At 43.6% G+C, this 23,232-nt stretch overlaps 1 protein-coding gene across 2 annotated transcripts; it reads right to left on the bottom strand.

Annotated features, from left to right (window-relative positions):
* Window positions 1–10,801: 10,801 nt before the first annotated feature.
* On the bottom strand, window positions 10,802–23,132 carry LOC106590393 (armadillo repeat-containing protein 1). Of its 2 annotated transcripts, none has more exons than XM_014181367.2 (7): window positions 22,635–23,132; window positions 21,628–21,836; window positions 19,923–20,014; window positions 15,961–16,153; window positions 15,222–15,338; window positions 15,031–15,105; window positions 10,802–13,375 (listed from the first exon to the last, which is right to left on the bottom strand). In XM_014181367.2, exons 2-7 carry the CDS (start codon window positions 21,787–21,789, stop codon window positions 13,181–13,183), a joined length of 834 nt encoding a protein of 277 aa, XP_014036842.1. In that variant the 5' UTR covers window positions 21,790–21,836; window positions 22,635–23,132; the 3' UTR covers window positions 10,802–13,180. The 2 variants fall into 2 exon arrangements, with proteins under 2 accessions (XP_014036842.1, XP_014036841.1); XM_014181366.2 differs by having other exon boundaries at window positions 22,740–23,119.
* Between the last annotated feature and the right edge of the window lie 100 nt (window positions 23,133–23,232).

Below are 23,232 nucleotides of genomic sequence, written 5' to 3'. Positions count from 1 at the left end.
GATTTTGGAATTGTATATCAATTTGCTCTCCTTAAATATGAGTCATCTGATTTATTAGTTTCCGTCTCTGAATTGCTTAATCACACTTTTCACAGCCAGCTCCTGATATCAGAGCATAAAAACTACAATCTGTCTCCTGAATTATCCTAGTGCTCAGCTGGCACACATGCGCACTAGGCCCGAGTTCGTGTTCTCCAGTTTTCCCTGGCTAAACTAGCTGGCTAGTTTTCGTCCTCATTGCCAAACTTCATAAATACTGCACCCTCAACTTCAAATTTGCTAGTTATACAATCATGTAACTAAGAAATTAGCTGGAAAGAAACTTTTAAATTATGTATTGTTTTATTGTTTTGTTAAATGCTCTTGACTGGTTCAAGATATCTGTCGTAAGACGACGGTGGCAAAAAAATATCAACTCAGATCCAAGTTCAGTTTTGAGATTCACCGGCATCATTGGCATAGGGTTAGATGGGCGTTTCTGACTGGTCTTGGAACTGTGACAACAGGCAGCGTCTCCCCACTAAGCTCGATGGGATATGTAGTGATTTTGCCAACACAGCCAGATACAGTGTCTTCAGAAAGTATTCATACCCCTTGACTCATTCCACATTTTGTTGTGTTACAGCCTGAATTCAACATGGGTTAAATAAAATAAATTCTCACCCATCTACACTCAATACCATAATGACAAACATGTTTTAAGACATTTATGGAGAAATATCTTTGGCAGTGATTACAGCTGTGAGTCTTTCTGGGTAAGTCTTTAAGAGCTTTTCACACCTGGACTGTACAATATTTGCACATTATTCTTCTCTGTCAAGTTGGTTGTTGATCATTGCAAGACAGCCATTTTCAAGACTTGCTGCTGTAGATTTTCAAGCCGATTTAAGTCCAAACTGTAACTAGGCCACTCTGGAACATTCAATGTCATCATTGTAAGCAACTCCAGTGTATATTTGGTCTCTTCAGTTGCAGTTTAGTGCCTTATTGCAAATAGGATGAATGTTTTGGAAGATTTGTATTCTGTACAGGCTTCCTTCTTTTCACTGTCATTTAGGTTAGTATTGTGGAGTAACTACAATGTTGTTGATCCATCCTCAGTTTTTCTCCTATCACAGCCATCACACTCTGTAACTGTTTTAAAGTCACCATTGGCCTCATGGTGAAATCCTTGAGTGGTTTCCTTCTTCTCCAGCAACTGAGTTAGGAAGGACGCCTGTATATTTGTAGTGACTGGGTGTATTGATACACCATCCAAAGTGTAATTAATAACTTCACCATGCTCAAAGGGATATTCAATGTCGTTTTTTTTCTACCCATACCAATAGGTACCCTTCTTTGTGAGGCATTAAAAAACCTCCCTTGGTGGTTGAATCTGTGTTTGAAATTCACTTATCGACTGAGGACCTTTCAGATATTTGTATGTGTGGGGTACAGAGATGAGGTAGTCATTCAAAAATCATGATAAACACTATTATTGCACACAGAGTGAGTCCATGCAAATGAATATGTGACTTGTTGAGAACATTTTTACTCCTGAACTTTTTTAGGCTTGCCATAACAAAGGGGTTGAACGCTTATTGACTCAAGACATTTCACCTTTTAATTTTTTCTTAATATGTGAACATTTCTAAAAATTCTACTGACATTATGGGGGGTTTTATGTAGGCCGGTGACACACAATCTCAATGTAATCCATTTTAAATTCAGGCTGTAACACAACAAAATGTGGAAAAAGTCAAGGGGTGTGAATACTTTCTGAAGGCACTGTACGTACACAGTCTTATACCCTTAACCTTTTTTCAACTGACTATCGTATTTGTTGATTAAATCTGACTTTATATAATGAGTAATCCAGGAATATCACGAGTTAATTGACACGAGAAAACTCGAGAAAATAGCAACTCTACGGATCGCAATGACTACAATGAATGGCAAAATTTGTTCCGGACACTAAGTGTCCACGAAGCTCCTCCTCCTCACAGCTCTATGAAGATCCTAATAAAATACCAAATACCAATACACTCTCACCTCCACAGTGGCCAGATTGGGAGCTCACTTACTGTAGGGGGTTGGAAGAAGGGGTACAGTAGGAGTCGATGTTGTAGTATGGGTGTGGGGGCACGCCATGGATGGATGGGTAGGGTAGGGGGTCTAGTTAATGTGAGGGCGAAGGAGGGGGGGAACCAGGGGAGGCAGTGAGTCAGAAAACAAGAGCAAAACAAATCTGTGATGTGGAACTTTCCGGAGCCAGCCACTCAAGGGGGATAAATGAGGAGTAGGAAGCTGTGAAATTACGTGGCCTTTGAGTGGGGAGAATGGCCCTAGCAGAGCATGGCCCTGAAATGAGGTGATAGAAACTTCACCTGATCCACAATTAACAGTGTCACGCACAGGCAAGGGGGGGGGGGCTGAGGGGGATGGGGGTCACAGCAGGGGAGGGAGAAATTACAATTCTCTGTGTGTCAAATTATCACCCCGCAAAAAGCACAACCATGAGAAACTGGGACCATGCAGAGGGAGGAGAACGAGTATTTATACACATCTGTTTATTACAGAGAAAGAGACAGGGGAGAGAGAGAGACACAGTGAGTGAGAGAAATGGACAGAGAACAACAGATAGGCAGACAGAAGTAGAGAGACAGAGAGACAAAGAGACAGAGAGACACAGAGATAGAGACACAGAGATAGAGACACAAAGAGACGGAGACAGAGACAAAGAGACACAGAAACAGAGATACAGAGACTCAGAGAGACACAAAGAGACAGAGAGACACTGCGATAGAGACAGAGAGACATAGATAAAGATAGAGAGACAGAGATAAAGAGACTCAGAGAGACAGAGATACAGAGATAGAGACAGAGAGACACTGAGATAGAGAGACAGAGATAAAGAGACTCAGAGAGACAGAGATAAAGAGACTCAGAGAGACAGAGATAGAGACAGAGATACATAGATAAAGATAGAGAGACAGAGATAAAGAGACACAGAGAGACAGAGATACAGAGATAGAGACAGAGATACAGAGATAGAGACAGAGAGACAGAGATACAGAGATAAAGAGACACAGAGAGACAGAGATACAGAGATAGAGACAGAGAGACATAGATAAAGATAGAGAGACAGAGATAAAGAGACACAGAGAGACAGAGAGACAGAGATAGAGACAGAGAGACAGAGATACAGACAGAGATAAAGAAACACAGAGAGACAGAGATACAGAGATAGAGACAGAGAGACATAGATAAAGATAGAGAGACAGAGATACAGAGACTCAGAGAGACAGAGATACAGAGATAGAGATAGAGAGACATAGATAAAGATAGAGAGACAGAGATACAGAGATAGAGACAGAGAGACATAGATAAAGATAGAGAGACAGAGATACAGAGACTCAGAGAGACAGAGAGACATAGATAGAGACAGAGATACAGAGATAGAGATAGAGACAGAGAGACATAGATAAAGATAGAGAGACAGAGATACAGAGACTCAGAGAGACAGAGAGACAGCTGTAGAACTTTTGATGATTTGAGGGCCACACCAAACTTTTTCAACTTCCTAAGGGGGAAGAGGAGCTGTCGCGCCTTCTTCACGAATGTGCGCGTGTGAGTGGACCATTTTAAGTCCTTAGAGACTTGGACCCAGAGGAACTTGGGGAGAAGTCAAATGTCAGCGGGTTCATTGTGTTGTGGTAAGAGGGTGAGGTGGTGTAACAGGGTTCATTGTGTTGTGGTAAGAGGGTGAGGTGGTGTAACAGGGTTCATTGTGTTGTGGTAAGAGGGTGAGGTGGTGTAACAGGGTTCATTCTGTTGTGGTAAGAGGGTGAGGTGGTGTAACAGGGTTCATTGTGTTGTGGTAAGAGGGTGAGGTGGTGTAACAGGGTTCATTCTGTTGTGGTAAGAGGGTGAGGTGGTGTAACAGGGTTCATTGTGTTGTGGTAAGAGGGTGAGGTGGTGTAACAGGGTTCATTGTGTTGTGGTAAGAGGGTGAGGTGGTGTAACAGGGTTCATTGTGTTGTGGTAAGAGGGTGAGGTGGTGTAACAGGGTTCATTGTGTTGTGGTAAGAGGGTGAGGTGGTGTAACAGGGTTCATTGTGTTGTGGTAAGAGGGTGAGGTGGTGTAACAGGGTTCATTGTGTTGTGGTAAGAGGGTGAGGTGGTGTAACAGGGTTCATTGTGTTGTGGTAAGAGGGTGAGGTGGTGTAACAGGGTTCATTGTGTTGTGGTAAGAGGGTGAGGTGGTGTAACAGGGTTCATTGTGTTGTGGTAAGAGGGTGAGGTGGTGTAACAGGGTTCATTGTGTTGTGGTAAGAGGGTGAGGTGGTGTAACAGGAGTCTCACATGAAGGAACACCAGGCCCATCTTTGTGTGCCTTTGTTGTCTGTTCTAGCAGCAGGCTTTATCTGTATGTAATTCTCCCTCTGATGAAATGTGTTGAATTGGGATCGGAGGACCCGTCCTGACATGATTATGAGAGATTCCTCTGAAGCCATCTGTCACCGTTATGAAAAGGGGGCGAGGGAGGACTAACAGAGAGAGATGGATGGGGGAGGGAGGGATGGATGGGTGGAGAGAGGTAGCGAGGGAGGGAGAGACCAGGAGAGAGGAAGGGATGGAAAGAAAGAGAGGGGGAGAGAGAGAGAGGGAAGGAGAGACAGGGAAAGAAGAGTGTAGACCTTCTGTTCAACATTACACAGGCCCTCAGCATACAGTGTTACTTTACATCTAGGTCTGGAGGTGGGAGAGACTACCATTCAATCAACACTGATAACCAGGTGGCTGGCTAAGACTTCTACAACTGTGTAAATTAACACGTGAATTCATCCATAAAACCACATTTAATGTGTATATAAAATAATAGGTAATGAGTCTCATTTAAAAAATGATGCTTTCCTGCCTATAGAAAAACACTGTCTTGACTACATTAACCTACACTGTACAGTATTAGGTTATTTCTGTCTGTAATACAGCCATTTTGTGGGGGAAAAATAATTCTGATTGGCTGGGCCTGGCTGCCAAATGGGTGGGCCTATGTCTGCACTCCTGCCCAGTCATGTGAAATCCATAGATTCGGGCCTAATTCATTTATTTCCTTATATGAACTGTAACCCAGTAAAACCTTTGAAATTGTTGCATGACGCATTTATATTTTTGTTCAGTATAAATACTACTTTGACCTGATTAGGGCCTTACACAATCAAATGAGGTCAGAGGTCAGTTTCCCATGTCCAATGCCATCCCTTTTGGTACCTTGTAGAGTCCATGCCCCCCAAAATTGAAGCTGTTCAGAGGGCAAAAGGGGGTGCAATTCAATACTAGGAAGGTGTTCCTAATGTTTTGTACACTCAGTGTATATGCCATATCTTCCAGGTAGCAGTGGCTCTGGGCTGGTAAAAATGTCATCTATACTTCATGTTCACACACCAGTTGGAGGAGAGGACACACCAGTTGGAGGAGAGGACACACCAGATGGACCCATTGCTCATCGCGACGTCCACTAGCTGTTGGAGAGAAGGCGGACGGAGGCCGCAGCCAACATGCCTTGAGTTGTGTAACAGGCTTCAGTGCCACATGGAAAATGTACACGTTTTCTTTGCTGTCCTATATCAGCCATGTACTGCAGCTTCAAATAGATTCTGTGATTGATATGCTCAATGTAATGGATTGATTCACAATCTGAAGTTCAATGGTAAAAAAAACAAGTAAAATGTACTTTTGGGGTTATTTTCATGGCAGATTGGCATTGTTCATATCACACATATGTAGAGCACTGGAAGTAAAGTGCATGAAATTACATCAACTTCATCTTTAAGTTTAGGAGAAAGAGAAGCTTAAGTACAACTGGTCAACAATGAATACTAGTTTATCGCATAAACTCAGTTGTCAAACAATCTCCTATAACGAACACAGCCAACCCTCAGCTCCTCAATCCTCCCCATATTTACCCACCTGTTACAAAGACAAATCCAGAGAGGAAAGTAGTTGTAAAAATGATCCTGCTGTGATACAACAAGGTTAGCCCAACTACCCCTCTCACTTTTCCTGTGTTATAACAAAGTGCCTATTTCATTCCCTGCCATTCATTCTCAGCATTACTTCACATTACAGGTCAATGTTATGGTGCTTAATTATGTGCCGGCTGCTTGGCTCTCCTAATAACCTGTCATTGGGGGGAATTCGAATGTCACACCATATTGTTGAGCCCTAATGGTGGACGGCAGATCCTCTGATGAGCGGTTTTGGGACAATTACAGCAGATATTCAAATCACAGGTGGGGTGTGGAGAGACCCACCACACACTGGAATATACAGACACACATTGAAGCATGGACACACACACACCCTTGAAGTATCTTGACCCCATAATCCAGCACTCTTGACACTGATAAAACAGCCGCCTCCCTCCTCCGCCTGCTAAAGACTTTTAACTGCAGCCTGATCGCTTTTATTATCCTCCTAATCCAGATATCCGCCATTTCATCAGGCCAGGAAGATTATGCATATCATGAATTATTTTGACACTGGGACCTTTTAATTTTCGACGGCAACATTTCATCCCACCAATCAGTGCCTGGAGTGGTTGTCGCCGGGCGGACGTGGCGGTGTCAGAGGACAAGGCTCCCCTGGCTGCTCCAAATCATCTGAGGGTCATAATGAACTACGGCCACAATTATGAGCTACAGCCTCTCTCTCTCTCACTCGGTGTGTGTGTGTGTGTGTGTCATGCATCTCATCAGGACCATTTCACAGGGAGGGAAGGAGGACTACTTACACACAGGCAGTAGATATATACGCAATCATAATAATCATAATACCCACAATACATCCTCCATAGGCGGAGGGAGGGGCCCACACAGCATTCGAAATAACAAAGGTACATAGTGATGGTCTTCTTCTCTGTGGCTTTTTCTGGCTGACAAGTACACTTATTTATTCGCTCCAGTGTGGCCCATCCTGGCCAAACTAAAAGTGCCATGACTCCATTGCTCCTGGAGTAACTGTAAAGATAAGCGTTGAATGTTTAGGATGATAATGACATCAATGGCCTCTCAGTGCTCTGCTCCTCCGGTGTCTTTCCACTCTTTATTCCCCATAGAGACTGAACCCTGCATGAGAAAATTGGATCTCCAACCCAGTCAGCCTGTGACCTTCCCTCATCCAGGCTGTTGACCCCCCCCCACCTAAAGAGAGGCATTACATCTCGTTATACAACAACAGCGCTTAAGATAAAGAAAAATGTCTCAATTAAATCTCCACCGGGGCCCTCAGCCCAAGAGTTATGGCGCCTCTGTAACGCTGATTGCTACACTCACACATCCTGAAAAGTTATTTGACATAAATTACAGGAGTCACATCATTTCACGCCGTGCACAGCGCGGGAGGATTTACAGCTGATCTCACTGACTGGATGCTGAACCTGGAATCAAATCGTCAAAGCGGCTCCGCAGAAACACCGTTCTTCCCTATCCATCTCCTCACATCCTCATCCCCGGCAAGCATAGATTAAAAACGCATATAGCGCTGCTGCTAGTGATATGGACGACACGTATGCACAAATATGCAAGAGGGCTGATATCGCAGACGAACAAGGAGTGTTTAGAAGGGCACTGGTGCAGTTTGATCAGACAAGATGTGGGTGGAAGTGGAAAGGGAATCTTATTTGAAATATCCAAGAAATTAAAACCTTTTTGTGGAATTAACGTTCTGAAAATAAGATAAGCAGCTAGTTCTCTCCACTATTCCAGAATCCCAGCACACACAGTTCTAGATCTGCAGGGAGGTGGAGCTGGCTCTGGTACTTCTCTCCCTGGCAAATAGTTGCTTTCTTCAGAATGTGTGGGTGTATCCGTAGGAGTTTGTGAGTGAATATTGGAAGAATATTTAGAGAATTTATGAGACTTGTTAAAAGAAAAACCCTGGTAGAAAATATAATATATTTGGTGTTCCTCAATGCTGCATTGCCTACAACCAGAGGACAGGTATTTTTAAATGATAATTATGAAACCATGTTAGTCAAGGTTGAACGCGTCGGCTACCCTGTTCAATTACTGCTTCGCTCTACTTACCTTTTACTTTTTTTGGGGGTGGTGGGTGAAACGATACATCCCAAATCTACAATACATCCCAGATCTTTTAATAGAATCATGGGCCTGACTTCAGAGAACTGCTCTACAACTCTACTGCTAAAACAGTTGCTAGTCTTAAATCAGACTGTAACTATGTTTTCAGGCATCTATTCTGTTAATGTAGAAACACAGTTGTCAGTATGTTTGTCCATGTCCTCTCCGTTGACATGAGATTGAACAATAAATGGTGAATTTTGAGTCGTTTTTCACATTTGTTGGTCACAATATGTCATTTCCATTTTTTCTCAGCTAAGAGACTCCCTCTAGTGGTGAGCACATCACATTACCCTGAGAACCAGAGTCTTCTATACACGGTCGTTTCTTCAGAATGGCTTATAGGTGGGGCCATGATAGGTGGGTTCATAATAACAGGAACTTAGTTTAAGGTCAAATTACATACCGGTATGTATAACAACAGAAAATCAATATGTTACATTATTGCAATGTTTTACTGAAAGCATTGCATGACCTCGAACTCTCGATCCTTCCCTCACTGAGCCTTCTGTGTTCAGGACTGTTCACCTCATATAAAGTTGGGTGAAATTAAGGCCAGATCCTTCCACGTTGATCTGTATGAAAATCAACAGGGAAATACCCAGTCTCCTCTCCAGCCAGCTGATAGCTGTGAGATTCACTAACTACACCTCTCTACTTGCCTGACAAGCCCTCTGCCACATGGTGAACACAGGAGCACAGCCACCCAGAGATGTGCACCAGCAGCACTGCCTCTGGGAGGGTGGACTGGCTAGGCTGGAGAGGTGAACTGGCTAGGCTGGAGAGGTGAACTGGCTAGGCTGGAGAGGTGAACTGGCTAGGCTGGAGAGGTGAACTGGCTAGGCTGGAGAGATGAACTGGCTAGGCTGGGGGAGCAGCAGCGAGAGGGAGACTGGCTAGGCTGGGGGAGCAGCAGCGAGAGGTAGACTGGCTAGGCTGGGGGAGCAGCAGCGAGAGGTAGACTGGCTATGCTGGGGGAGCAGCAGCGAGAGGTAGACTGGCTAGGCTGGGGGAGAACCTATGGGAGGTGGACCAGCATGGGTAGATGGACCTGGCTGGGGGAACAGCAGGGGAAGGTGGACCAGGCTGGGGGAACGGCAGGGGGAGGTGGACCAGGCTGGGAGAACAGCAGGGGGAGGTGGACCAGGCTGGGAGAACAGCAGGGGGGAGGTGGACCAGGCTGGGAGAACAGCAGGGGGAGGTCCTATGGCAGTACATTTCTGCACTTGCAAGGAAAACAGATTTGATCATATCTCCTTCTTTCTCTCTGCTACCCTCAGCATTTTGATCTGGAAACACGAGCAGGTTTACAGCTACTATGGCCATGGTAGATGACTGTGTGCCTAGGCCAAAGTATTCTCTTCCAATGAGGATCATCATCACAACCCACACTCTGCTGACATCACAACCCACACTCTGCTGACATCAAATCAAATTTTATTTGTCAATGCGAGGATTACAATGTGTACAGTGAAATGCTTACTTACAAGCTCCTAACCAACAATGCCGTTTTATACTGCATCACAACCCACCACATCACAACCCCCAAATACTGCATCACAACACACACTCTGCTAACAACAACACTCTGCTGACATCACAACACACACTCTGCTAACAACAACACTCTGCTGACATCACAACACACACTACTGACAACAACACTCTGCTGACATCACAACCCACACTCTGCTAACAACAACACTCTGCTGACATCACAACCCACACTACTGACAACAACACTCTGCTGACATCACAACACACACTACTGACAACAACACTCTGCTGACATCACAACACACACTACTGACAACAACATTCTGCTGACATCACAACACACACTACTGACAACAACATTCTGCTGACATCACAACCCACACTACTGACAACAACATTCTGCTGACATCACAACCCACACTACTGACAACAACACTCTGCTGACATCACAACCCACACTACTGACAACAACATTCTGCTGACATCACAACCCACACTCTGCTAACAACACTCTGCTGACATCACAACACACACTACTGACAACAACACTCTGCTGACATCACAACACACACTACTGACAACAACACTCTGCTGACATCACAACCCACACTACTGACAACAACATTCTGCTGACATCACAACCCACACTACTGACAACAACATTCTGCTGACATCACAACACACACTACTGACAACAACATTCTGCTGACATCACAACACACACTACTGACAACAACACTCTGCTGACATCACAACCCACACTACTGACAACAACACTCTGCTGACATCACAACACACACTACTGACAACAACACTCTGCTGACATCACAACACACACTACTGACAACAACACTCTGCTGACATCACAACACACACTACTGACAACAACATTCTGCTGACATCACAACACACGCTGCTGTACTCTACCTACATGTACATATAGCCTCACTACTGTTATAGCCTCGCTGCTGCTCTAACTATGTTCGTTTTTTTGTACTTATCTATTTTTTACTTAACACTTATTTTCCTTAAAACTGCATTGTTGGTTAAGGGCTTGTAAGTAAGCATTTCACCTTAAGGTCTACACCGGTTGTATTCGGCGCATGTGACAATAAAATTTGATTTGACAACACACGGCCGACATCACAACACATACTGCTGACATCACAACAGACGCAAACAATTGTAATTCTTTTTAATATTTGAATTGGGAGTGAACCGTTTTGAGATCTGCAATAGATTATATTACATTAGATGGCAGATAAACACTGTATATGAGAAGAAGCTACTATTCTGAGGACTTGCTACACGATTCTGTCAGCCATCCTGATGTAGTGGCTATTAAAGGATAGGGTGGGATTAAAAACTAACTGAATATCACATGGGGGATTTAAACAGAGACAAAATAACGTGTTCAAGTATCTATGATAAACAGTACAAGGGGTATAACATAATACAATTAACTCCACATGGTGCAAATCTTGACTGATTCTGTGGATGTTAGAGAAAATAGGAAGACTAAGGATTGGGATTAAATATAACACTGAGGATTTCTCAACTTCATCCTATGACTTGGTGTCGTTTTTGTTGTTGTTGGTAAGCACTACTTTTGAGGGCTGGTGCTAGATAAGAGAAACTCACTTTAGTGGATATATGTTATTAGGCTAATTCTTTGAGGTCATTTTAAATCATGCTATTCGACTAGCCATGTGAGCTGTGAGTACGGCCTCCAGCAGGAGACTATTCATTGTCTGGTCGGCACTTCCTTTACACAATGCATGTCAATCACACTCAAATCAGATGAAATCATGAAGGCAGGATTACAGGCATGAAAGGGCTCTCAAAAGAAAATTAAGTCAATCCAAAACCAGTTTTCTGCAAGAACCTACAGTATCATCATACTTTAAATGTATCGGAAATTAGTCAAAGCGTCTTGATAAAGGGTGTTATCTACATAGAAAATTATATTCCGTGCCATTTTTCAACAAAGTAAAATGGAGACAAAGTTGAACTGTCTAACAGAAGAAAAGAAAAAAGGATTTCTTCCGGAAATCAGGAGTGAGATTAACATAGTTTGGAGACCAGGAACCATTTACAAAATGTACATATCCACTCCCCGATGCTGCTTACACCTCGACGGTCTTCCTCTCAGCAGCGATGGTGTGTGTGTGTACTTTGTTTTAAGGACACTGCTGGCTAAAGGGGTAAAACAAACATTTAAAGTGGCTGGGCCACAATAGTGAAGATGTTGATGAGCTTTAGGTTGAGAGACACATTTAGGTCGAGATACTTTTCTCCACTACAATGATTTAGGCCTAGTTGACTACTCTCAGACCTTTCAGAAGGCCATATGATAATGCTATATGAAAACCGTGAAGAAGGGGAAAGAACTAAGAAGTAAATTCAGGATGTCAGTCAATACATCACAACAACGGTCCTAGGAGACTAACAGTAACCCTCGCAATGTCCCTTTTCTTTCTGCATCAACAGTCCTCTATGGGGAAGCTAGTGTCATGTGACTGACTGGACCGCAGCCGTCGCTGGGGTCTCGTTTCCTTACAACAGACATGACGTCTCACCGTGAGAGACATGACGGGCAAACAAGCTCCGGATGCAGAGAACCGAGGTTGCATTATTCACAAGGCTTCAGAGGTTTAGAGCAAAGTTAAAATGGACCACTAAATAGTAATAAATTGCAGCAAAGCATCAAAAAAGGCACACACAAAGGATTGAGGAAAGGCAACAAGCAAGATCGGCACACACAAAATAATTACAGCATGCTTTAAACAGGCTCCCCACGTGAAGGAACCAAAAGTGATTTAGAGATTGGCAAAAGACAACAAAAAAAGTGAAAAAGGCCTTTTTAAAAATGAGGAAAAGATGAGAACTCAAACTCATGCACAAAAATAACCTATTTCCACAAGCGCAGCGTCATCCAATGCAATCGCTCCAACTCAGAAGACTACGCAATGCCATGCATTCCCACAATGCAATTTGGTTTCAAAGAGATGATGGACCGTCGGGCACCAGAGTAAGCTCATTTTCTAAAGGAAAAGAAGAGAAGCTGATTCTGAAGTCCTCCGTCGATGGCTTGTGAGGTGCATAATGTGTAATGATTGAATGTGTATTTAGTGTGCAGCGCTTTACCTGTGGTACAGTAGCTAGCATGTTCTTAGCTTATTTCCTCTTATATACAAGTGAAGGTTATTCCAGGAACTTTCAATAAATGACCTGGTTTTCCAGAAATCCTGGTAGGAGGCTACCAGCTTTCCTGCTTATTCCCTCCTGATTCCGGGAATCTTCTAACCGGGATATCTGGAAAACCAGGGAATTTATTGAAAGTTCCTGGAATTTTGCAACCCTATTCAAGGTGCGCATGGCAGTCCAGTGCTCCATATAGACACTGAGCAGAGTGCTACTCTGTGTGGCTGCTGAGAGGGACTAGAGAGTAGAAGGGCTGGATGACCGGGGAAGGGGCTAGGCAGGGCTGGTGGGCTAAGGCGACCGACCGTCAGTTGGTACTTCCGGGTTGTGACGATGGCTACTGACACAGGAAGTGGTCACCAGTAGAAGGAGCGGGACAGGAAGTTGGCGGCGGTGCTGAGCCAGCCCACGCCATCTGTGATGGAGCCCACGCGGGTCACGGCCTTGTCCTGCTCCTGAGATGGGCTTTCCTCCTCAGGGAGGTAGTCTGGGACGTCCACGTTGTGTTCCACCACCACCACCTCCGCACCCTCCTGGAATGGAAGCATCAGCTGGGGAAACAGACGGAGGGAGGGAGGGAGAGGGTGGGACGTAGGAAGGGAGGGTGGGACAGAGAGAGAGATAGACAACAATTGTTCAGAATCCCTGCCTAGTGGCAAACTGGTTTAATTAAACAAGGCAACAGTAAACATGTCATCCCCCACAAATGATACAGCCCCCACCCCTTGGGCCAATCAGTGACAACAATTCAAACTAGACTATACTGGTAGTAACAAAATATGTCCCCGTTATAGTGCCACCATGTGGTCGATATGAATGTTCTTGCATATGTTGAGTCTTGACAGTTTTTGCAACATGTTTACCAAATTTTATTACAATATGAATATCTGTGACTGAAATATATGCATTTATGTGCCAGACCACGCCCACGTTAATGTTTATTGGTCAATAGTGTCCATGTTGTTTTAGGTCGACCTTTGTCCATAGATGCAACATATCGAGTTTCATGCAGATCAGTCATTCGGCATTTCATTTTTTTCCACAAAATTCTAAAAGGCTAGAATCCATCATGGCAGACCATATGGGTCCCTGAGGTAAATGTGTTCCTTTGTGAGGAGAGGGACCCATGTACCAAATTTCATGACTTTAGGTCAAACGAGGTGAGTGGCGTGACCTTTCAAGGCTGGCATTTGCAATCGCTTGTTATAGCGCCACCATCTTGACAATGTGTGTAATTATGTAAATGTAAGATCTCTATGGCAAGACGCATCATTCACAGAAGTTACGTCAAAATCGGGCCAGTGCTGTCTAAGATATTGCATGTGACGAATATACGGACGTAGACAGATCCACAGTCCCCTCCCCGATTTCATTGTGGGGGACAAAAACAGTGCAGACAAAACAACACCAGGCTCAGGCAATTTCAAGCTATTCTCTACTTCTCCAGTGTCATCTCTGAAACATAAATGAACCAGCTCTGCCCCCTGATGGACATAACAGGAACAGCAGGTCAGTGAGGAGCGGTGGCTTGTGTTGGAGAGGGACATTTCAGGCCATGATCGAGCACCTCAAGAAAACTCCCCCTAATCTAACTACTTCAGACGGGAGTGGGAGTTCTGTTGCTGGCTCTTCTCCTCTGATGGGGGTTGCAGTTTCCCAAAGATACATGGTGTAGTGCCACACTGCTCCCAGGGCATGCTGGGATTGGTCATGTGACCTGGCGGTGAGTAATCCCCTCAGGTTAGAGAGAGATGACCAGCTAATGGTGTCACTCCAAATAACCCAGATTCATCTGTGATCAAGCTACCATCCCAAGCACACCAGGATATAAACATATTCCCAGCACGCAGCAGCTACACAGACGTTCGGGTTTGCAAAGAGCTCTACCATGCCTACTCCCACTGGGTGTGGACATTTTGAAAAATAATAAGCCCTAGCCAAAGCTGCAACAGCACAACAATAACCCAATGACTTGCCCTGTCAGGTAAGAGGGACAGATACAGTGGAGGTTTTTAAATGACGTTTCAAAACCTACCCTTTTAGCCTGAAGATTAATACATTATTTTACAGTTATTTAGCACAGCCTTGAATCAAAAATGTCAATATTATTTTGTTTTATATTAGCTTCTGTTCACCTTCATTTTAATGTTTTACTGTAAAGTGAGTTGTAATTTCATTTGACAGTAGTATCCCTCCCTCCACTTACCTCTCCTCCATCCTCTCCCTTCACCACCTGTGCAGCCTTCATCACTTTGGTGGAGTTGATCGCCGTGCCCAGCGCCTGGGGAACACAAAGACGGATGCGCTTCATCACAGGATCACAAAGTAATGAAAAAAGGGATGTGCTTCATCCATTTCCCAGTGCCGTGGAATGACATTGTGGAGAGGGTAACTCACCTCAGCCTTGAGGTCAGAGCGGATCCTGACCACACACCTCTTCACAGCCATCTGGAAGGTGAAGCTGATCACCCCTGGGATCTTCAGCAGGGCGTCTTCACACAGACTTCTACGAGTCTGAGGGATGGAGAGAGACAGGGAAGTTGTGCAGAGGACAAGACCAATTCAGTCTTAAATAAAATGGTCACCCAGAAACCCTGTAAACCTTCACATTCTATTCAGATGAAGGGGTTTAATGTTACATACATATACAACACGGTCACAGACATGAAATGTCAAAAGAGCTCATCTTCCATTGTCTTGCGGTATGAGTGTTGGTCACTGAGGCTGTCTGTCTGGGGTAATGTGATCAGGGACAGCTCTCCTGTGGGGTGATGTTCAGGTTTCATCTCAACACCCTGCTGTTCAATGGCTGACATTTACAACACTGACCCACATTACTTGACAATGTGTGTTAAGACTGTGTGGTCACATTGACAACAGGGCGACAATATGCCCAACTCAAGGGTTCTTAGAGGTGGTGACTTATCGACTGTGTTAACCTATCACAATAACGAAGAAAGAGATTCTATTTTTTCAACAGTTTTCATCCCAAGGAGACACATTAAAAGGCAAGAAGTCATGAAGCAAGCAACCAGTTTGGAATGGAGCCTGGGCCGTTGGTCTGGCAAACTGCTCTCCTCAGGTGTGTTATGGGATTGTGTGTGTGTACAATGTGGAAAAACCACCATCCACTCACTGAGTCGTCCAGGCCGTCGATGTGCAGCACCACAGTCTTGGCCCTCTTGTTGGTGGAGCCCAGAAAGAAGTGGGCCTTGCGTCTACAGGAGGCGGCTTCAGCCTCGGCCTGCTCTGCCTGGTCATTACCAGCCGCCTGCAGAATCTCATAAATCTCAGACGCCAGCAGCTTGGTCTCTCCTGGGGAGGTGCTCCTGGGGGGGGGGGGGTTAGGGAGGAGAGAGGTGGGGGGGGAGAATAGAGGGCGGGAGAAAGAGGTTAAGTATCAAAAGTTTTAAATTAAAATAATTGTGTGGACTGTTGTCTCAGCAAACAAAGGCATACTTGCTGTGTGAGATTTTTCATTTTACACATGTTATTTCAATAACCTTGACTTTCGTCATGTCCAAGTCCTCTCTTCAAATCCAGACAAGGGCAAGATGGTACCAATGAATGCAAGTCAATAAGGAAGTGGACGCATAAACAGTAAAGATTTCATGTCTACTCTTCCCCTCTGTGCAACACGACGACGGTGGTCTCCATTACAGCTGGGTGTCCTCTCCTGTGGTCTGGGCCTGTCCAAGTCTCTCCCAGAGCCCACTGGGCTGAGTGGTTGATATTTCTAGATGTAGTCTCATTGCCAGACGCACAGTAAGAGAGCTGTCCAGCTGCATGGAGGAGGTAGAGTGGGATGGGGGGGGTGGTCCCCTAAAGAGAGCCAGTGTGACAGGCCTGTCACCACCTAACCTTTCCACTGTATAAATAGCCAGCCTCGTAGGAGGAGAAATGACCACACTACACTCATAAAACCGACCATACATTCACTAAGGTCTCCGTCCGTCTCTAAAAGGTTCAATAATAACACTGTTAATAAAAGTAGTAGTCTAATGTCATTTAAAAGCTGCAATGTGTCACTTTATTTATTTATTTTTGACCAAATTCACATAGAAATGTGTGTTATAGATCTGTCACTCATTGAACGTGAGTCTAAGAATCGGTAGATCTGTTCTGTGTGCGGTGTCTATGCTTCCCGTGATAAAGTTTTGTTTTTGCGTCTTCTACTTTGGTTTTGTAAACAAGCTTCAAAACAGCTAGAAATACAATGTGTGTGGTTCTGGAAAATATATTTCACAGTGGTTTAGATGGTAAAATTATTATATACACTATGTTTGTTTTGTCAAACTGAAATTAGGTGAACTACTACAAATTTAGCAACCAGGAAATGGCGGAGCAATTTCTACATAGTGCATCTTTAACAGAGAAATGTAGACATAAGTAAATCATCCCTGTCGAATCAGAGAGACTGATAAATCAGTAAATCAGTGTGATTTATAAAGCATACATGAGCTAAGTACATTGTCTCCTTTGTGGAGACAACAGAGCATGGCTAGAGGACAGCAGTATTCCTTGACACAGACATACGTGGTCAGTACTGCCATACTGTGACGGCTCCTGGATGCCCCTGCAGGCTAATACTATACATGTCACCAAGCCATCATTCAGCCTATATAACCAGATAGGACGTATGTTGTCTGGCATAGTTGAGCTGTGCAAACCAGCCTTCCAATTCTGGCATTCATTCCTTAAAAGGTGTCCACATACATACAGTACCAGTCAAAAGTTTGGACACACCTACTCATTCCAGGGTTTTTCTTTATTTTTACTATTTCCTACATTGTAGAATAATAGTGAAGACATCAAAACTATGAAATAACACATAAGGAATAATGTAACCGAAAAAGTGTTTACCAAAATATATTTTATATTTGAGATTCTTCAAAGTAGCCACCCTTTGCCTTGATGACAGCTTTGCACACTCTTGGCATTCTCTCAACCAGCTTCATGAGGTAGTCACATGGAATACATTTCAATGAACAGGGGGCGCCTTGTTAAAAGTTCATTTGTGCAATTTATTTCCTTATTAATGCGTTTGAGTCAATCAGTTGTGTTGTGACAAGGTAGGGGTGGTATACAGAAGATAGCCCTATTTGGTAAAAGACCAAGTCCATATTATGCCAAGAACAGCTCAAATAAGCAAAGAGAAACGACAGTCCATTATTACTTTAAGACATGTAGGTCAGTCAATACAGAAGATTTCAAGAACTATTAAAGTTTCTTCAAGTGCAGTCGCAAAAACTCATCAAGCCCTATGATGAAACTGGCTCTCATGAGAAAAACCACAGAAAAGGAAGACCCAGAGTTAAGCAATGTGTCAAAAATGTCATTTCAGAATGTGTGTGTGGGGGGGGACATGCAACAGGCTTAAGGAACGCTATAGGCATTGTTCTTCTGTGTGAACGGACTAGACAAAGCTCCATTTACAATCTAAATCTCTGTACCAATAGTAATAATAATAATAATAATAATACAGAGCCTTGGGAGTGGTAACTTGGCTAGACTTTCCCTTCAGTCTTGTGTTCACAGTCTCTCCAGCCATTAATGACCTCCACCCAAAGTCACTGTGTGGAATGGGAGCAGAGGGAGTCGTTGTGACCGCAGGACCCTTCTTGATAGGGCCTGTTGCTAGCTGAAGTGACTGGCTGGTTAGCCCAGGGTCAGTCTCACAGAGAGTTATGCCCTGGGAGAAGATCATACAGCCTGATACCAGGCCTGCCAACCGCTGGCACACTTCTGAGTGCCAATCATAAACAGCAGTCACTTACCACACACCCTCCAGTTACTCTCACTAGGAGAGGGGAGCACACAACAACCCTATCTGGAGCACCACACACCCTCCAGTTACTCTCACTAGGAGAGGGGAGCACACAGCAATCCTATCTGGAGCACCACACACCCTCCAGTTACTCTCACTAGGAGAGGGGAGCACACAACAACCCTATCTGGAGCACCACACACCTCGGAGGTCTAGCAACCCCACTGGGTGACCAGAATGTGGAAGCCATATTGATTTAGCAAGGCACCCAAAAGGTAACAGAGGCCATTCTTTTTAACCATCTTTTTTTAGTAGTGATGGATGGGGGGGGACGATATTACAAATTCATACTTTGACTGAGTATCGATTAGTAAAAACAAATATTTCTTTTTGTTGCCGCTAGGTAGCGTTAGCTAACGCTAGTGGGCTGTACCTGCGCCAAAAGTCTATTTTTCATGCTATAGCTGGTTCCCCATCTTCTTTTTAAATAGTGAGCCAACATGTTGCTTTCAGCACTTGTGTCCATGACTGATTTTATTTTATTTTTTAATCATCCTCTCATATCCCTCTGCAGCAGACATATAGTGAGCACTATGTTTGGAACATCAAATTGCAATAAAAATCGCAGTATAAAATCTCAATACATACCGTATCGGCACATAAGTATGGTGATAACATCGTATCGTGAGGATCCTGGCAATTCCCAGGCCTAGTTTTCAGTAAGGGAAAATTAAATGTTTAATGTTTTATACCTAACTAAAGGGCATTTAATGGACATTAACATGTATTTATTTGAAGAGACAGATGCAGCGATGAAAGTGTAGACTTAGCTGCTTAGCCGATAACTGTCCTTGAGAAAAATACCTGGCAACCCTAACATTATTCAGAATTTAACAAAAACCAGTGGGGATACTGACTAGATCGTGGCGGCAGGTAGCCTAGTGGTTAGAGTGTTGGACTAGTAACCGGAAGGTTGCAAGATCAAATCCCCGAGCTGACAAGGTAAAAATCTGTTGTTCTGCCCCTGAACAAAGCAGTTAACACAGTGTTCCTAGGCCGTCATTGAAAATTAACAAGTGGCAGGTTGCATTAAATCCCTAAATGTACAGAAACAGCGAATGAATTGTTTAGCGGCAGACTTTAATTCAGGATTAATCAAATTCAACCTGACATGGCAACCGTAGACAACCTTCCTGTCAAGAAAATTTGCAGACAGGCATTAAGGCAATTATTGTCCTCTGAAAACAAGAGAAATATCAGGATCAGGTTTTCAGTGAAAAGTACAGTGTGTGTTCATTCCAATACAGTGCAGTGACAGGTAGGGTACTTACTTCTGCATGACATTCTGCAGACTCAGCATCATGCCCAGCTCTCCCTTCATCTTCTCTCTGTTGGACCGACATTCTGCAAGGTAGCGCACTGCCTGGAAGGACATGGGAAGCCATTACAGCTTAAACAAACCTAGGGCTATCACTATCTCTGGTTGTGTGTGTGTGTGTGTGTGTTAAAACTCAGCCAGGCAAAGATGCATACACACAATCACAGCTGAGCAGCCAACCAGCCACTTAAGTGCAGTGAGAGCCAGTGATGGAAAAAGCACTCAAATGTCATACTTGAGTAAAAGTAAAGATACCTCAATAGAAAATGACTCAATTAAGAGTGAGTTATCCAGTAAAATACTACTTGAGTAAAAGTCTAAGTATTTGGTTATAAATATACTTAAGCATCAAATGAAAATGGAATTACTAAAATATACTTAAGTATCAAAAGATTAAATTATTTCAAATTCCTTATATTAAGCAAAGAAGATTGCACAATTGTTGTTTATTTACGGATAGTCAGAGGCACACTCAGACATTATTTACAAACACAGTAGGAATGACCAGGGATGTTCTCTTGATAAGTGAGTGAATTGGACCATTTTCCTATCAAAATGAATAAGTACTTTTGGGAGTCAGCAAAAATGTATGGAGTAAAAAGTATTTTATTTTCTTTAGGAATGTGGATGTAGCTGAAAAGGATAGCTGAAAAAGCAGCTTAGTAGTGCTTTAAAGTATTTTTACTTAAGTACTTTACACCACTGGTGAGAGCTAGGACTGTGTGTGTGTGTGTGTGTGTGTGTGTGTGTGTGTGTGTGTGTGTGTGTGTGTGTGTGTGTGTGTTGCATAACCAATGCAACAAGTACAGGCTGAGTGTACACTGTCCAGGTCACCACTAAATAAGAACTATTATATAAAGCACTCAGGTGTGTGTGTACATCCTAGGAGATGTGCCTGAGAACACTTCTTCAAACACTGACATTGTTGATCATGTAGCTACAAGAAAATACAACTGTATTTTTGTTGCAGTCTCAGATATGGGGGATGCAACCTACCACTTTTCTTTTTTTTCTGTTGATATTTTTTGTTTATTTTGCAACTAGTTTTAATTAATATTATTACAGCCTGGCATCAGAGAGCCACACCAGGCACCAGACAACACCAATCCCCTGGTCCCTCTACAGGGTTCTTCTAGAACAGGGTTTCCCAAACTCGGTCCTGAGGCCTCCCCTGGGTGCACGTTTTGTTCTTTTGTCCTAGCACTACACAGCTGATTCAAATAATCAAAGCTTGATGATGAGCTGGTTACTTGAATCACCTGTGTAGTGCTAGGGCAAAAAAACTAAAATTGCATCCGGGGGTGGGGGGCAGGACCAAGTTTGGGAAACCCTGTTGTAGATGTTGCTGGGTAAATATCAATGTTTCTGCCTGGCGCCAACACAGTGGGAGGTATTGCCCTTCGCACAGTCACTCTAACCTAACCTGTCCTGACACCACCGGACAGAGGTTATGAATGACTTACCGCATGCTACATGGTACACTCAAGATTAGACTGTCCTTCTTCCCTGTTCCAATTACTTTTGATAATTGTATCATAGGAGCAGGCCACATTTCTGCATAATAGGGCCTGGAGTTTTTCCAGATCATATGTTCAGGAAAATCTCCTGACCTCATGCATAGCCAACAAAACGGTCAAATGGTGGTGGATGAGCCTTACCAATAACGCGGAGTAGACGACCTGAGGGTTGGGGTGGTCCAGAAAGAGGATGAGGCCCGGTAAGCAGCCGTTGTCCTGTACTATGGCTCGTCTGTTGAGGGGGTCAGCTGCAAGATCTCGTAGCTGGTTCACCACAGTCAGCGCATCCAGCTCCCCACTCATGGTGCCTCCTCTCTCAGTGCCGTGCACATCAAACCAGCCTCTTCACACTGTGTACATAATAGGATCAAGTCAGATGTAGCTGTACAGTACCGAACCTATTAATTACAATGACATCCATTTCAGTGACAAGTCTTTAAATGCTTTTATTTTTGGCAAACTGCATGACCAAAACAACCTGCCAATATTAAATGGTAATGATGTATCAACCTGTTCAAATACTGTAATCAGTATGAGCAACATATTGTGATTTGTGAAAAACAATCAGTTTGACAGGTCACTTGACATGCATTACCATTATCATCCAGGTGTGTAGACCTATCGACATTTCTAACTATGTCAACTAGCTAGCTAACTACAGCGGTTAGCTAACGTTAGTTTCTTTCGTTGGACACTTGGCTGAAAAGTAAAGCGTGGGAGTCCACATTGAAACATGATAACAGAGGTTAAAGCAATGTAGTTAGCTACTGATATGGTATCAGCAGAGTGTCCTGCTATATGGCCCTGCCCATTGTGAAGATAGATGGCTGCAACAAAAGGCCCAACTAGCCTAACGTTAATGCCATGGGCCAACACAAAGTGAAAATAGTGTTCTTGATCTTTTTTTGATGAGAATGCCCGTGGTTTTATTCTGATAAACCAGGCAGCTGCACTCCTCAGTGCACATGAAACAGCGTGGCAAGCAAGACCAATCGCTAAAAGCAATGGTTAAAGTAGTTAGTTAGCAAGCTAGCCAACAACAACACATTACTAGTTATCAGGTTAAGACTGTCAGGATAATTACAGTGAAGGGCCATCCATGTTTATTATCAGAACTGCAAGAGTTGATAATTAGCTGGCTACTTCACCTTGCTTGTGTAGCATTGTTGTCTACGCAGAACATCTGAAAACACGCCCAGGACAAGCAGGCTCTGGGCTAGAAATCTAGCTAGTTATCGTTAGCATATTATTACCTTTTCTCCAAGTGATCTCCCCCGGTTTGAATTATAAAATGACCGCAAATACAATGCGGTTGAAAAGAAACTAAGCAGTTGTGAGAAGCAGAGACAGCTGTTTCCGTCACAACATCGAAATAAAACAGAAGCTTGTGAATTAACAAAATTTCGGCAAAACAGCTAGCTAGCTGGCTAACTGGTACATTTTACGTCCATATTGAATTCATCACGGTCTCAGTTTGAAGACAGCTGATTGGACAGTTCAGTCGTGACCGACAAGGCGAAGAGCCATTCATCGAAGGTTTTACGTTAACAAATTGTCACGACCTTGATTGAATGTAGCGGTATTCAAGAATGTAATATATTTGACCAAATTATTCTACAGACAATTCATTAATGTTACTTGACATTTCAGAACTGTCCACGTTATGCAATGCTTGCTACATTAACGGCGTAAAACGAATGACAAAGACGGTGGGTCCGCCTCCTTTCTGACAAATACTGCAGGTGG

This window comes from Salmo salar, chromosome ssa29 (genome assembly GCF_905237065.1).
Source record: "Salmo salar chromosome ssa29, Ssal_v3.1, whole genome shotgun sequence".
Lineage (NCBI taxonomy): Eukaryota > Metazoa > Chordata > Actinopteri > Salmoniformes > Salmonidae > Salmo > Salmo salar.
Note: the sequence above shows the minus strand (reverse complement) of the source record. Positions and strands in the feature narration are given on the sequence as shown.

Excerpts from the sequence above, each read along its gene's own strand:
- LOC106590393 (XM_014181367.2), bottom strand. The coding sequence starts at position 21,789 with ATGAGTGGGGAGCTGGATGCGCTGACTGTGGTGAACCAGCTACGAGAT. Across the intron at positions 20,015-21,627 it reads TCGTCTACTCCGCGTTATTG|GCAGTGCGCTACCTTGCAGA; the intron begins GTAAGGCTCATC and ends ATGTCCTTCCAG. Across the intron at positions 15,339-15,960 it reads TCGACGGCCTGGACGACTCA|ACTCGTAGAAGTCTGTGTGA; the intron begins GTGAGTGGATGG and ends TCCATCCCTCAG.